Source organism: Halichoeres trimaculatus, unplaced genomic scaffold (genome assembly GCF_033239565.1).
Source record: "Halichoeres trimaculatus isolate MK-OKI-2021-1 unplaced genomic scaffold, fHalTri1.1 fHalTri1_scaffold_6, whole genome shotgun sequence".
NCBI lineage: Eukaryota > Metazoa > Chordata > Actinopteri > Labriformes > Labridae > Halichoeres > Halichoeres trimaculatus.
This window is the reverse complement of record NW_027437184.1, coordinates 20,543,868-20,559,069: the sequence shown is the minus strand read 5'-3', so window position 1 is coordinate 20,559,069 and position 15,202 is coordinate 20,543,868. Positions and strand designations below refer to the sequence as shown.

Here is a 15,202-nt window from a genome sequence, read left to right as displayed (position 1 = left end):
ATATGAAACATATCCTCCCAGGTAAAACTCTTTATCTGAAGTCCATTAGACATAAAGACAGGGATTAAATGTTGCCACATGATCAATCAAAAAGAAGTGCATTACAGCACAAAATGCTGCTAAGATGCACATTTTTGTGTCATTGCCCACTGAGGATGGCAATCACTTCACTGTCTACTTAGTAAATGATATTTTTGGTTTTGTAATTGATGTCCTCAGTTTGTGGTTGAATGCTCTGTGTAATACATGTAACCTGAATTTAATTTGGTAATCCAGGTCATGTTGCAGCTGAAGGCTGATTTGTCAAAGTGGAATATTAAATTTGTAGATACAGTAGATACCTGTCCTCCTCCTGACCCCATTTTCAGAATAAACACCAACTACAAATACCGTCAGTTTGTCTTGAGCATGAGGGAGTAACAGGAACAAATGCCTAACATACCCTGTGTACTCACAGCCAGTTAGTGTGTGTGTGTGTGTCATGACGACTGAAGATAATGACACTTTAGATGATGGTCGTTGGACTGTTTTTAATGTTGTGGGTGATGACGGATGAGTGCTGCTCCAGTTTTCCAGGAGGTAATCACTGTGATGTGGGAAGTTCACAGGGCAGCTCAGTCACTGCAATCACACACACCCACACACCCCAACACGCTTACTGACAGAGTCTCATCATACACACAATAACTGAGCCGTAACAGAGTTAAACACAGTCACTAATCTAATAATGGATCAAAATCAAAACTCTCAGAAACATAAACTCTCCTCTATGTGGAGGATTAGTTTTCCACTTGATTAAGCTCATTTGCTCATTTAGCTCGCTCCATTCTTGGTGTCATTTATTTGCTGTGGATTATTTACACACAGGGCAGTGAAAAAGGGTAAGCATACACAAGCATAAATGGTCTAATCACATACTGTGTCCTCAGTGTCATCCATCTGTCCTTTTTTTTTTTTTTTTTGGTCTGCGCAGTTTATTATCGTTTCATTTAAAGACTCAGCACTTATCAGGAGGCTGGTGGCTGTTATGCTTTCTAAACTACTTTGGCAACCCTTTTGTAGCATGCAAAAGCACGTGAACACACACTCATTCCCTCCACATCACCCCTCCAGATGCCTTTCTAAATATAGGCATGCAGAGCGCTGATGGTAAAATCTATCTGGGCGGTGGGTACATACACAAGTGCACACACACCCTTGTGTACATGCAAAAAAAAAACAAAACAGGTGCATAGAGTAATAAGAGTAACAAGAAAGGAAGATGTGTCAGTGTAAACTTATAAACAACTTAAGTAAGAAAATAAATGAAAACAATTGTGCTGTATGTGTAGTAATTCCATTCAGCACTTTTTGTGAAAAATCTGAAGAGAAGAGATCATGGTGTTCTATCACTATTTCTTTCTCAGGTTCCCAGGAGTGAGAAAGAAGTTCATCTCTGAGCTGAAGGAGCTGCGTCAGAAAGAGCAAAGCCCCTACGTCATACAGTCCACCATCAGCCTCATCATGGGACTCAAGTTCTTCCGCATCAAAATGTATCCCGTGGAGGACTTTGAGGCCTCCTTCCAGTTCATGCAGGTAGACCAAGCTGGGATCTTTGTTTGGCCCACCTGCTCTTTATACATTAGTGACTTCTTAGGACATCTCATGTTGTGTTTCAAAGGTTAATCTTTCTTTACATTTATGTCTTGAAGCAGTTTAGTATGATTACAAAGAAGCCTTCATGGCTACATACTTCTACTGAAGTAATAAGGTGTTAAGCGCTTTGTTTATTACCCCTTTGATGGTTACTGCAGCGTAAGAATGTTTCTCATTTCCGTAAAGAAAATAGATTTCAACAGGTGACATTGCATTTACAAGTACTCTGTACACATTTTTTCAATATCTGCCTCTGACCCTCTCTATCTCTTTCTTTCTGTCTTTAGGAGTGTGCACAGTATTTCTTGGAAGTGAAGGATAAAGACATCAAGCATTCATTAGCTGGACTCTTTGTGGAGATACTTGTACCTGTAGCTGCTGTAAGTGCTCTTAATTTTACCGCTCAAAGCACTCCTGAGTGCGCCTTTTTATTTATTTATTTATTTATTTTCCGGCGTCAAACTGGGGCTTGCATTTAAATTCCCATGAACAAAGTCTTGAACTGATTGCTCTCAATACATCAGGATCTTGTCTAGACATGGAAAAAAAGTTTGTTTTTGAATGTCTTGGCATTCAGCTTCATCATCATTTGAGTTATCAGCTATGCCAATATTTAAAGGTCCCATTTCATGCTCCTTTTCTGCAGTTTAATACGGATCATTGATGTCTTCATGAAATGGTAGTAATATGTTTTGGTCCAAATAGCCAATAAATAAAGCACACCAGCATTGTTTCCAGGCTCTCATAGCTCCTCTGTTCAGAAACGGTCTGATTTAGTGGGCGTGGCCTTCATATGTAAATGAGCCACCGCTGATACCGCCTCGTTCTTCCGCGTCACTGAGAGCGGCGCCACGAGCTCTGAGTGCACAATGTTTAGAAAGCAGCGAAGCTCATTTACCGTAACATTACAGGCTTAAATAACAGGCTAACTGCAGCTAAAGTTAGCATCCTGAAGCTAACACAGAGACAGGAGGGACACTGAGGAAAAGCTCTTACATCTGCTCCACAGCACACAGCATTTAAAATACTCACATTTCCAGGGTCCGAGGTTTATTGGCAGATGGTCGGTAATGCTCCTGGATTCAGGACCAGTCTATTCGCTAGCCCTCTGTTGTACTGTCTAAAGTTGGAAAAGCAGTCCAAAAGTTGGAAAAGCGGCCGTTGAGTCACTAGCACACAAATGCACAGTTTTACTGAGTGTAGCTGGAACATTTCCTTGATAAATGAACTCTAGCCACTTAGTCTTGTCTTCTTCCGAGATGGGAAGCTTGAGCATGGAACTATATGGCTGTTTACAGCCAAAAACAAAGCAGTGATGGCTCTTCAACTTAAGCATTCTTCTCCCTGCTGCTGGAGAGATTTCTCTCCAGTGGACGGTGGACCAATCCGGTCAGACTTGCTCCTGATTGGTCACAAAAAGGGAATCGCTGACGTCGTCCAAACAGCTTGTTTTAGGTCAGGATTTAACAGTCACAAGCTGTCTAAGTACAGGTTTGGTCATTAAATATCACATTTTGTGGGCTGGTAGGAAAGCCAAAGACCCACAAATTTCCCCTCAAGACTTGATAAAGTGATTTTTGCGTAACATGGGATCTTTGACAACTAAGATAGTCGATACCAATATATTTCCTGGACATATAATTACAGATATGATCAACTTTCTTCTGTATTGGAAGTACCATACTGTATTATGGTGCATACTATTGTAACATTTGTTCTGTAAAATTCATTTCTTGTGCAAAATAGAAAAAATATACACTTGAAACTGTATATTTATTTATGACAATTGCTTTCAAACAAAAATAATTCCAAAAGACAAATCCTACTTGAAACCTGGATGATGCTGTTCCTCAGAAATTCAAAACATTACCCACAACCAGGGCAAATTTGGCCAATTTAATTTTTTCATATCGGCAGACTTTGGTGTGCTGATCGATATCCAATATTCTATTTTTAAGCCTATATTGGCTGATACTGATAATGTGTCAATAGTGTTAAATGTAAAAGCACATTTTATACTACACCTGCACTGCATTAAGCAAAAATCAATCTGAACAGGATTATCTGTCCAGACATAACCTGAGTACCATTTGTTTTTTTCCCAGACTGTAAAGAATGAGGTGAACGTCCCCTGTCTACGGAACTTTGTAGAGAGTTTGTACGATACCACACTGGACCTGTCCTCAAGGAAGAAACACTCTCTGGTAAGTTTCTTTCTTCTGTTTCATCACTGTTCAACGCTCTCCATTTCCTCTCCATTAACAGCAATTGGTGAAAGCACTTACTGTACCCCTGCAACATGTTGGCTTTCATCTCTCAGTGGGAAGGAGGCAGGAGTGCAGTATGCAGTACACGTGCCGGATATTTGATGCAGTGCCAGATGGGTAATAGTCGCCCACAGCAGGGGCACAGACAGGGGAATCAGCAAATTAGATGCAGTATGTTTCCCTCATTAAGATAGAGGTCTAACACCAACAAGCACGCCATAAAGCAGCTCTATTAAAATGTCAGGACAGGTTTACACTTTAGTGTCTCATATGTTTCACATTTATAAAGCAGATCACTCATTGAATTAAAACCAGATTAACAGAAATTACAGCTTTTCTAACTCAGGAAAGGATTTATAACCACTATTTCAGAAATCTTTTTTTTAACTGGTTTGCCATGTAAATCAACTTTTTACACACATTTTTTAATACAGTGACCTATATTAATCTCAAGATAATAAACTAGTTTCTATTAATGACTAATGACTGATTTAAACTGGATGTAGGTTTTTTTATAGTATATGAAATGTTTGTTAAACCATTTTTTATGTCAGGGAAATGTCACTTTTGTTATACTTCAAATGTTGCCGGGCTTTTGATTGGCAAATTGGATAACAATGCAGTACATGACCTCACGCTGCTATGCTGCATTACTGTCTGTTGTTCTATTTGTGATATGCATGTGTCCATCATCAGCTCTGCAGACATGTCACTGCCCCAGTATGCATGCCTGCGTCCATAGATTCTACAAATTTTTAAAGCAGCCCCATGCATTCCTGACCCGGACACACCTCTCCATACACATACTGTCCGTCTTTTCACTTTTTCCAAACCAACGGTGCACAGGTATGCACACAAACAAAACAAAACAATAACCTGCCATGTCAGAAGATTCGACAGACATGCCAGCAATGACAGAAATGTGGTGCGTTTCCCTAATTGTTATTCTGGGTGTCTGAGAGACACTGAAATATGAGATAACGAATCCTCATCTTGATAAGAAATGTCAGGTAAACAACGCACTCTTCAAACCTAATGTTCACGACAAGGGTGTAACTGGACCTGCACCTCTCATTAGCAAGACATTGATGTTAAAGAATGATCTGTATGCAGACTTACATGCCGTAAGCAGGTGATTGAACTGACAAGAGACCAAGTTCACATTCCTGTATGTGAACTTTATGTTGAAAGTTAAATGAGCTGATGCATTCTTTACAGGTTTTATAGATGTTTTCACACCATGGCAAAAGGAGGAAAAACGTAGAGGGCTCCATTGTTAAATGAAATAATCCCAGAGGAGGATGCATGGATGAAAAAATAAAGATTGATAAGGGGACAGACAAGTGGAACATGATTTTACCACTGACTTGATGAAATTGCAGAGTTATTCATCAGTAGAAGCTTGTAATGAATTCCTAAACCCTTTTAACTGACTCCCACATTGTACCGTGTGTCATAAAAACAACCTGGATTATTTGTCTTCTGTTTAAATTAAAGAATGAGGAAGTGAAGATTAGGCTGTCTATCTGGCTGTTGTCTGAAGTGCTTGATGCCAATGTGTCCCATCTGTCGTCTCTGCCCACCAGGCTCTGTATCCTCTGGTGACCTGCCTGCTGTGTGTCAGTCAGAAGCAGTTCTTCTTGAGCCGCTGGCACATTTTCCTCAACAACTGCCTCTCAAATCTCAAGGTCAGCCCTTCTATCTACATCATTAATGTGAAAAATAGCACATCAAGTGTTAGTTTTGCTTTCAAACATAGACTATGTTGTCAGTGCATTACGTATATGCCCATGGGGAATGAATTTGAGATAGTGATAAACTGTAAATCCATGCATCACTGAACTTCACTCCCCCACTGCCTTAATGTTTTAAAATGAACTGTCTGTATGTATTACCCTTAGGGAAACACAGCAGGTTATGAGAGTAATGATTGATAGGGGCTAATTAGGACTTCTGTGCAAGTTTGGTTAAGAATCACACTGTTAAAGCTGAGAAAGCACTGTGTGTAGTGTGTGCAGCACATATCTGTGTAGAGTACAGTACGCTAGGAATGTCTGTCAGGGTTCTTAACATTTCTCTGAGGAACTTTGTTTTTTTCTTGTAGCTGAGAAGAAATCCCATAATTCATTTGAAACTAGTTAATGTTTGTGTGCATGTGTATGACCACAGAATAAAGACCCCAAGATGGCACGGGTTGCTCTGGAATCTCTTTATCGCCTGCTGTGGGTCTACATGATCCGAATAAAATGTGAGAGCAACACTGGAACACAAAGGTAACAGCCACTTGTCAATATTGTTTCTTATCAATGATAATCACCTTTGCTTTCATTTGTTCCTGTATTGAGTTTTACTTTCATTGAAGCTACTTCCAGCTACTCTGACATGTCACTGATGCCTCTTTTCTTTCTCTTCTTCCCCAGTCGTCTGACGTCCATCACCTCCACTCTGTTCCCCAAAGGGAGCCGGAGCGTTGTGCCCAGAGACATGCCGTTAAATATCTTTGTCAAGATCATCCAATTTATTGCACAGGTGCATAATTCTCATTTTTATATATAGCCACATAAAGGTTGGTCTTCTTCTGCTTTGGGTCAAAATACACTGCAATAATTGAATTGCTGATGTGTGTGTGGAGCCAACAGTTTGTCACCTTAAGGTTTATTGTGTTTTTCTCCCTAATACCAAAATTTAGAAATAGGTCAAAGCTAAAAAAAAAAGAGGGATGGTGTCATTACCTTTTCCTACATTTCTCTCATGATACAGAATTACCAAAGATAATCTTTTATATCTATAATATTTCAAAGGAAATCATTGTCATATTGAGAATACTTTACCTAATGGTTTTTCCATTCTGAATGCTTTTAAAGCCAAACACCATAGGTGAAAAGTGCTTGAAATATCTTAGTATTAAAATTTTTCTCTTGTTGTGTTCTGTTTTGTTTCTCTATATCATCAGTTATGTAATCAGACATGTCTCATCTGTACAACCTCAGTGACATAATGTAGCCGAACTTCCCACATAGCATTAACTTTAAAATCCTGAAACACCAGTATGTTTGTCCTCTGTTCAGGAGAGACTGGATTTTGCTATGAAAGAAATCATCTTCGACCTGCTGAGTGTCGGGAAGCCTGCCAAAGCCTTCAGTCTCAACCCAGAGGTAAAAAGACTCGACACATGCAGCGGTGTGGTTAAAGGAATCTGGTCTTAAGAATAGTTGGAATTCACTGAAATGACTCCAGCTTAAAGGGGAATTCCAGTGGTCTAATAGATTACATTGATGTCTGTTTGCAAGTGTTTGTGAAGGGTAGAACCTTTAATAAGTGAATATGTTTTTAAAACAATCAAAACACCCAAAAATTGAAATATATTTTGAAGTTTCTGCTTCTTCATGTCTGTTTTGCTCTTCATTATTGCCTTGTTTTGCTCAAATTTCATCCCACTACTTACAAAGTCTTCCTGGATGTGTTGAGAATGCTCCGTTTTATATGTGTTACAGCGTATGAACATAGGTCTGAGGGCGTTCCTGGTGATAGCAGATGCTCTGCAGCAAAAAGACGGAGAGCCTCCAATGCCCAACACAGGAGCCACTCTGCCGTCTGGAAACTCCCTGAAGAAGAAGAAAACTTATCTTAGCAAAACCCTCACAGAAGAAGAGGCCAAACTAATAGGTCTGTGTGTTTCTGGAAGGTTTTCCAGCTCTTTTAATTTGAACGCAGTCTGTAATATCTATTCTGTGCTCCACAGGCATGTCCTTGTACTACTCCCAGGTGAGAAAGTCTTTGGACAACATCCTGAGACACCTTGACAAGGAGGTGGGTCGATGTATGATGCTCACCAGCGTCCAGATGCTCAATAAAGAACCAGAGGACATGATCACGTATGTAACACTTGAATTCTTTTTAAAACATATATGAACATCCACTTTCAGAAACGATGTATTGCTCATTTTCCTTGGTACATGTTAAACATTTGTCTTTACCGTCTGTTTATTAGTATTAAGTTGTCTGAGAAACTTTTCAAAAAAGCTGGAATTAAATGCAAATGTTTCTATGCAACAAATATTTCCTCTTTGTAAATAAGAAGATATGACATAATACTTCTTTACGTAGTGAGCACTGGTAAATCACATCAGGCATAAAAGCAAAGAATGAATTACAGTGAATTTATCACTCATACTTAAAATCAGTGAAAGGATGCCAAGTCTTATATAACTTCTCAATGAAACCTCACAAGGTGAAGCAAGGAAGTGTTTCTGAGCCAAGCTGTTGCTCAACATCTTTGATTGATTTGACTGCAGTCTGCATGCTAGAAGGGTTGTGAACCCATCCGCAGTGACAAAGAGTCCTCTTTGGTCACCGTCTTTCTCCATTACCCTAAGACCAACCTCTGTTGAGTTAAGGAGACTATTGCTGGTGAAATTTTTCTTACCTTGAATTTGACTGATGTTTCTGACAGAGGTGAAAGGAAGCCTAAAATCGACCTGTTCAGGACGTGTGTGGCGGCCATTCCTCGTATCCTTCCTGATGCCATGTCCAAACCTGAGCTCATTGACCTGCTCTCACGGTGAGTTCCAGTCAGCACAACTCAAACTTAAAAAACATACGAGCGTTAAAACATCCTCTTATACATTTATTCATCAATTTTATCAAACATTTTCTCGTTTTGTTGTCAGTGGTGGTTACTTTTCTCATCTATCCCTCAGACTTACGGTGCACATGGACGACGAGCTTCGTCTTATTTCCCAGAACTCCCTACAGAGCTTGTTGCTGGATTTTTCAGACTGGAGGGAAGATGTCCTCTTTGGTTACACACATTTCCTTCTACGTGAGGTATGACTGAACTCAACAGACATCTGGAACCCACTAAAAACATATAGATTACATCCTGTAAGAAGTTGGTGACACATCTAGTGTGTGTGTTTAGGCATAGTAAGCACATAAAATATAAACACTACAGCTCTATAGAATAACAGCTTCAAAGAGACCAAAGTGCTGTACAGATTAAACGCAGCACAAACAACAAGATATAATACTTAGATGTATTAAAAAAACATAAAACCAGAGGAAAATATATACATAACAAATATACAAATAATCTGTTGTAGAATTAACTGATGTTTCTCTGATTCACCAATTATTCCAGGTACAAGACACCCATCAGGGTCTGCAGGATGCATCTGTAAAGCTCCTCCTCCAGCTGCTCACACAGTGGAGATTAGCTCTGCAGCTCCAGGGGAAGATGCGGGGAGGAGTTGAGGTTTGTATAAAAATGACATTTAACCTGCTGTTTGTTGCATTTCAGCCAACTTTTGACACCGATCATGTGACACTGTTTCAAAATAATGTTATTTTCTCTTTAAACCACAATCAATTTGTCCTAGAATCTGATCATACAACAGACGATTATGGTTTGTTATGTTAACCAGTTTCTCGTCTATTGTTGTCTCCTCTCTGCATCAGTCAAGCCCCAGACTGCCTGATAGAAGCCCTCACTGCTCGGTGCTTCATGCAGTTGAAGGTCTCGCCCTGCTGCTGCTCTGCTCATGTCAGATCAGCACGAGGAAGCTGGCCGTTGGCGTGTTAAGAGAAATCCGTTGCCTCTTCACAGCTTTAGGACATGCTGAGGTAAGAACAGGGAACTCAAACACCAAACATAATGGAGATTAAACCACTAGCTTTACTCTGTTAGCAGATAATTAAACAAATATACATTCAAAGAACAAACATCCGCTACATGTGGTGGATCGCTGTTGGCTAAGACACAGAAAATACTGGAAATATCAGAATGAAAGGAGAGCCATCTGACTGCAGTTCTGATTAGATATGCAGTATAAGCAGCTTGTGAATCCTCTCACATTGTATGATGCTGTTGTAAAAATAGCTCATTCTATAAATGTCTCCCCCTCCAGGACGATGACAAACCCATGATAGAGGTCATGGACCAGCTGAGCCCAGCTGTGATGGACAGCTTTGTTCATGTGGCTGTGTCCGACTCGGTAAGTCTGCTGTAACAATATCATCTGAATACTCCTCCAAATGACGTCTTAGCTGCTGTGTATAATTGAATCATCTCCCCTCTCCCCCCCTCAGTCCACCCTACCTCTCAACCACCATGTTGACCTGCAGTGGTTGGTGGAGTGGACAGCTCGCCTCGTGAGCAGTTCCTATGACGTGAAGAGCCCCAGCCATGTTTGGATCTTTGCCCAGTGCATGAAGGACCCCTGGGTGCTTTGTCTCCATATCTTCCTGCGGCAGGAGCACCTGCCTAAACACTGCCCCACTGCCCTGGGATACGCCTGGCCTTACGTTTTCACACGGCTACAGCTGCTACTGCCGCTGGTTGACCCCAAGTACAAGAACACACTTTATCTTTGTTTTTAGAGTTTATCTTCCACAAACTTAAAGATAAGAAGATCTGACTGCCTGTTCTCTTTTTGTTCTCCTGCAGCAGTCCAGTGAATGCAAAAAAGACCAGCACAGCAAGCTCCAGTGACAGCTACATCTCTCTTTGGCGAAACTACTTGATTCTGTGTCTGGGTGTGGCCAAGCCAAGCATCATGTCACCGGGTCACCTCAGAGCTTCTACACCTGAGATTACAGCCACCACACCAGATGGGAGCGTCACCTACGACAACAAAGTCAGTTTTAAAGAATCTGGAAATTCTTCAAATGTTTTTAGGCTGTTTAGTGATTTGCAAGTTATTAAGTCCTCTGAAATTTCCCATACAGTCAGTGAATGAGGTCTTGAATTTAAACTCATAGTCTTTTTTATGATTCCAATGAGTATTATTTTGGTTAACAACAATTCAACAATTCCTGACCGAGAAAATTTGGAAGAATTCTCATATGTAATACTCATTCTTGATCAAAACTTTTGCTAAAACTTTCCTTTGAATCACTCATTGATGAAAAGTTTGGTTGCAAATGGGAATTTTATATTTTTAATGTTTTTGCTGACCCAAAAGTCTGATGATATGCTTCTATCAGGAGGCATAATCATCAGGTTGAGTCTTTTTTTGTCTTATTCTATAAAAGTTTGTTATTAAACAGAGGTGAAAACATGAAAATTCAGGCTCAAATTTTTCACCACAAGATTTTGTAAAATCAGGCTGGTAAAGATTCCTGATGCATGTTTGTGTGTTTGTTTTTATTTCACAGGTGATAGGTACCCCCTCAGTAGCCTGGCTTTTGAAACAACTTGTCCCACTGATGAGAGCTGAGAGTCTGGAGATCACAGAGTCTCTGGTGCTCGGGTTTGGATGCACAAATGCTCTGGTTTTCAGGTACTTTCACCAAAACAAAACACCAGAGGAAATGGAAGTGTTGAATATGCTCTATTCAAAACTTAAACAAACGTTAAATTACTCTAAAAGCTCATCTTAAATCTTTAAACTTCTGTTTCTTAAGATTTGTTGAGATGATATAATAAGTGAAATAGGCTTTTTGTTTTTCAGTATAAACTTTTGTTTTGGCAGAGAATAAACTCTAACATTCAGACATTTCAAATACTTGAATGATGTGATGAGAGCTTGTCCTAATCTCTTACATAAGAAAGACGTGACTCATCAGCCTCTTAACGCTGCCATCTTCTATTAGCTATTCCCATCAGGCTTTACATTCACTTCATAACTGAAATGAGCTGCATGCCTCTGAGACATTCAGCAGAAAATAAACCTGTGTCACTGATGTAGAAAAGATTTCTCAGAGGGACAGAGGTGTATTACATTTTTCAATATACAGAGGATCCTTTATGTGAAGGTTTTCATTTAAAAGAGATCGTCTATTTTTAACCAGAAATATTTTCCATTCATTGTCAGAAAGGAGATTACATCTCCCCAGACAGATCTGTCTAATGTTACAGAGTTTGAGGATTAGTGGTTTTCTGGGGCATTTGACATTTGGGTTGCACAAGACAGACATTTGTTTCAAACTCTCTGTTTCCTTTAATATCAACAGTCTCCATGTACAAGGAAGTGCTTTTCAGAAATGTAGCAATGCACCTCTATCCTGTGTGTTCACAGGGAGCTGGTTGAAGAACTCCATCCACTGATGAAGGAAGCACTGGAGCGAAGGCCTGAGGTAACACACACGAAGACACACAAACACAAGAAAAAAAGACTAAGTGGGACAAAAACATATGTGATTTAGTTTAATTTTGTCAATCACAGAAAGAATATGTTTTTTGAGAGTCTTGCAAATGCTCCTGCATATTTCAGGAAAATAAAAATCTTGTGTCTAATTTCAGAACAAGAAGCGCAGAGAGAGGAGAGATCTTCTTAGACTGCAGCTGCTAAGGATCTTTGAACTCCTGGCTAATGCCGGAGTCATCAGTGACAGGTACCACCCACATCTGTCCTTTGAGCGCACTTCACTTGTTTCGGTTCAGATGTTTGATTATGCAATTTGTCTCATAAAACTAAGGCGTAATCATTCTTGCTTTACTCATCTTATTACTCTGTCAGTGTGAAATGCATCTGTTTCTCTTTTACTTCCTCCTGTAACTTCTCATCTGCTGCTGCTGCACATTTCTATCAAAGAGATTCTCGCCTTCATTCCCTTAATTATGTATCTCCTTGTTCTTTTGCCTTTCATAGCACCAATGGAGCATTAGAGCGCGACTCTCTGGCGCTGGGTGCTTTGTTCCTGGAGTATGTTGATCTCACGCGGATGCTTCTGGAGGCTGAGAATGAAAAGGAGCTGGATGTGCTTAAAGACATCAGAGCACACTTCAGCGGGATGGTGGCTAATCTCATTCAATGTGTTCCTGGTAAATAAGTTTGTAATTACATGAAGTTATATATAACATAGCACATTCAGTATAAATGCTGCACAGAGGTTTCAAATTTAAGCTTTCAGTTTGTCTTATGTTTTGATCCTTCCTGTCTCATCCCTGCAGTCCACCACAGGCGCTTTCTCTTCCCTCAGCAGTCTTTGAGACATCACCTCTTCATCCTCTTCAGCCAGTGGGCCGGACCTTTCAGTGTCATGTTCACACCCCTGGATCGTTACAGCGATCGCAACCACCAGATCACTCGCTACCAGTATTGCGCTCTAAAGGTAGATAAAAATACACCCACACAGTCCACCAGCAAGTTATTTCGCCATGTTTTTCTTTCACTCTATTCTTGAAACCTTTTGGATTAACTTCTCATTTGTGATACAGGCCATGTCAGCTGTTCTGTGTTGCGGTCCAGTGTTTGATAATGTTGGACTGTCTACTGACGGTTACCTCTACAAATGGCTTGACAACATCCTGGCCTGCCATGACCTGCGTGTAAGTCAACTTTCAACCTTAAATTTTTACATACCTTTCATATCCTGAACATATTATGTTTGCTGGGATTCTTTTTTGCTTCTTTTACTCTTTTTACTTTTTACAAAAATAACATTTCGTATGTTTTTTTTTCTTCCAAGGTGCACCGTCTGGGTTGTGAGGTGGTCATCCTGCTCTTAGAACTGAATCCTGACCAAATCAATCTCTTCAACTGGGCTGTGGATCGCTGCTTCACTGGGTCTTACCAGCTGGCATCTGGCTGCTTCAAAGCCATCGCCACTGTCTGTGGTAACAGGTAGGGAAATGTGCACGTGTTACAAGTACAAAAACACTTGGCTAGCCCCACTTTTACCAATAAACTGTCTCAGATAAACCCATACAAAATCATACATAGCACAACTTTCAGCATTGGAGAAGTATTTTACAATGGCTCCTACAAAAGATAAATAGGAGCCAGTTCAGACTGTCTTAACTTTAATGAGACATCACACTGAATTCATAGATGTTCAGATTTTAATTCCAGACATAACAGTCTGCTGTTTTATTAACATTAATTTTTTATCATAACATGCAACTAATGACCATTTCTCTTTTCTTCTTTAGAAATTATCCATGTGACCTCGTGACTTTGCTCAACCTTGTGTTGTTCAAGGCCTCAGACACCAGCAGAGAGATATACGAGATTTCAATGCAGCTAATGCAGGTACATGCAACATGTGGAACAAAATAACTCAGTCCCAAATTTGAATTTTTTATTTATTGCACAAACCCTCCTTGCCTTGTCTGTATAATGCGTCTGCAGGTGCTGGAGTCTAAGCTGTGTGCGTACTCAAAGCGGATGGTGGAGCAGAAGCCTGGTAATATTTTGTACGGGACACACGGCCCCCTGCCACCTCTGTACAGCGTCAATCTGTCCCAACTCTCCATCCAGCTGGCCAGCATGTACCCTGAACTCACTCTGCCTCTTTTCTCTGGTATGTTTTCATCATGATTGTACAAACAGGCCCTGCACTGGGAGATCAGTTCAGTTTTATGTTACGTCACAAACCTTTAAGACTAAGCTGCTTTCATAAATGGTTGGAGGAAGGCATTAAGCTTGTAACACAACTATGAATTATGACTCTATAACAATTCCAAAGACACTCAGTTCATTAATTCCACTGCTGCTCTTTTACTTTTCAGAGGTAAGCCAGAGATTCCCAACCACCCATCCTAATGGTAGACAGATCATGCTCTCATACCTGCTCCCTTGGCTCAGTAACATTGAGCTAGTGGACACTGGGCTCATGCCCCCTGCCTCAAGCCCCTGCACACCCGAGGAGGAGACACACGGCCAGGGTCAGGGTGTGAGTCTGTCCCCCTGTTTGCGAGGTAACGGATGGGGATCTCTGCAGGCAACCTCGCTTGTCCTCAACAACCTCATGTTTATGACCGCTAAGGTAAGCCGTCCTGTCTGCCATTTTTTTCACTGTACTCAAATATGAATGTCTGCTCTTTAACTGTTTTCCTTCATGCTATTAGTACGGAGACGAGGTTCCTGGCCAAGAGATTGAGAATGCCTGGAACGCACTGGTATCCAATGAAAGGTGGAGCAACAACTTACGGATCACTCTGCAGTTCCTCATCAGCCTGTGTGGAGTCAGCAGTGATACCACACTGCTGCCTTATGTAAGTGTAGTATGTACACAACCCACACTTTGCTAAATTTAAAGTCCTCTGTTGAAACACACTTTTCATGAGTGGACTACTCACAGAACAATATGAAATATAATAAAACATCAGGTTTCACATGTCACATAGAGAGAGGTAATGTTCAGTAACATGTGTATGTCTGTTTTAGATCAAGAAGGTGGTGATCTACATGTGTCGCAACAACACCATCCAAACGATGGAGGAGCTCCTGTTTGAGCTGCAGCAGACTGACCCGGTCAACCCTGTGGTCTTGCACTGTGACAACCCTCCTTTCTATCGATTTGCTGCCAGCAACAAAGCCTCCACCTCACAGACAGGTGAGAGGAAAGGTTCCTAA

At 40.6% G+C, this 15,202-nt stretch overlaps 1 protein-coding gene across 2 annotated transcripts in view; it reads left to right on the top strand.

The window, feature by feature from the left end:
• Positions 1-15,202, top strand: part of fryb (furry homolog b (Drosophila)) — a 60,334-nt gene that overhangs the window by 27,478 nt on the left and 17,654 nt on the right. For both annotated transcript variants that reach the window (XM_074671960.1, XM_074671959.1), the window contains exons 8-35: positions 1,407-1,575; positions 1,923-2,015; positions 3,741-3,839; positions 5,489-5,590; positions 6,072-6,175; positions 6,323-6,431; positions 6,971-7,057; positions 7,397-7,568; positions 7,645-7,777; positions 8,356-8,463; positions 8,603-8,729; positions 9,043-9,156; positions 9,360-9,524; positions 9,809-9,895; positions 9,990-10,249; positions 10,348-10,537; positions 11,058-11,182; positions 11,921-11,978; positions 12,145-12,236; positions 12,494-12,666; positions 12,796-12,956; positions 13,063-13,173; positions 13,314-13,468; positions 13,777-13,876; positions 13,976-14,147; positions 14,356-14,612; positions 14,695-14,841; positions 15,014-15,182. In XM_074671960.1, the coding sequence (XP_074528061.1) occupies positions 1,407-1,575; positions 1,923-2,015; positions 3,741-3,839; positions 5,489-5,590; positions 6,072-6,175; positions 6,323-6,431; positions 6,971-7,057; positions 7,397-7,568; positions 7,645-7,777; positions 8,356-8,463; positions 8,603-8,729; positions 9,043-9,156; positions 9,360-9,524; positions 9,809-9,895; positions 9,990-10,249; positions 10,348-10,537; positions 11,058-11,182; positions 11,921-11,978; positions 12,145-12,236; positions 12,494-12,666; positions 12,796-12,956; positions 13,063-13,173; positions 13,314-13,468; positions 13,777-13,876; positions 13,976-14,147; positions 14,356-14,612; positions 14,695-14,841; positions 15,014-15,182 (3,839 nt within the window). The remainder of the gene's footprint in view (positions 1-1,406; positions 1,576-1,922; positions 2,016-3,740; positions 3,840-5,488; positions 5,591-6,071; positions 6,176-6,322; positions 6,432-6,970; positions 7,058-7,396; positions 7,569-7,644; positions 7,778-8,355; positions 8,464-8,602; positions 8,730-9,042; positions 9,157-9,359; positions 9,525-9,808; positions 9,896-9,989; positions 10,250-10,347; positions 10,538-11,057; positions 11,183-11,920; positions 11,979-12,144; positions 12,237-12,493; positions 12,667-12,795; positions 12,957-13,062; positions 13,174-13,313; positions 13,469-13,776; positions 13,877-13,975; positions 14,148-14,355; positions 14,613-14,694; positions 14,842-15,013; positions 15,183-15,202) is intronic.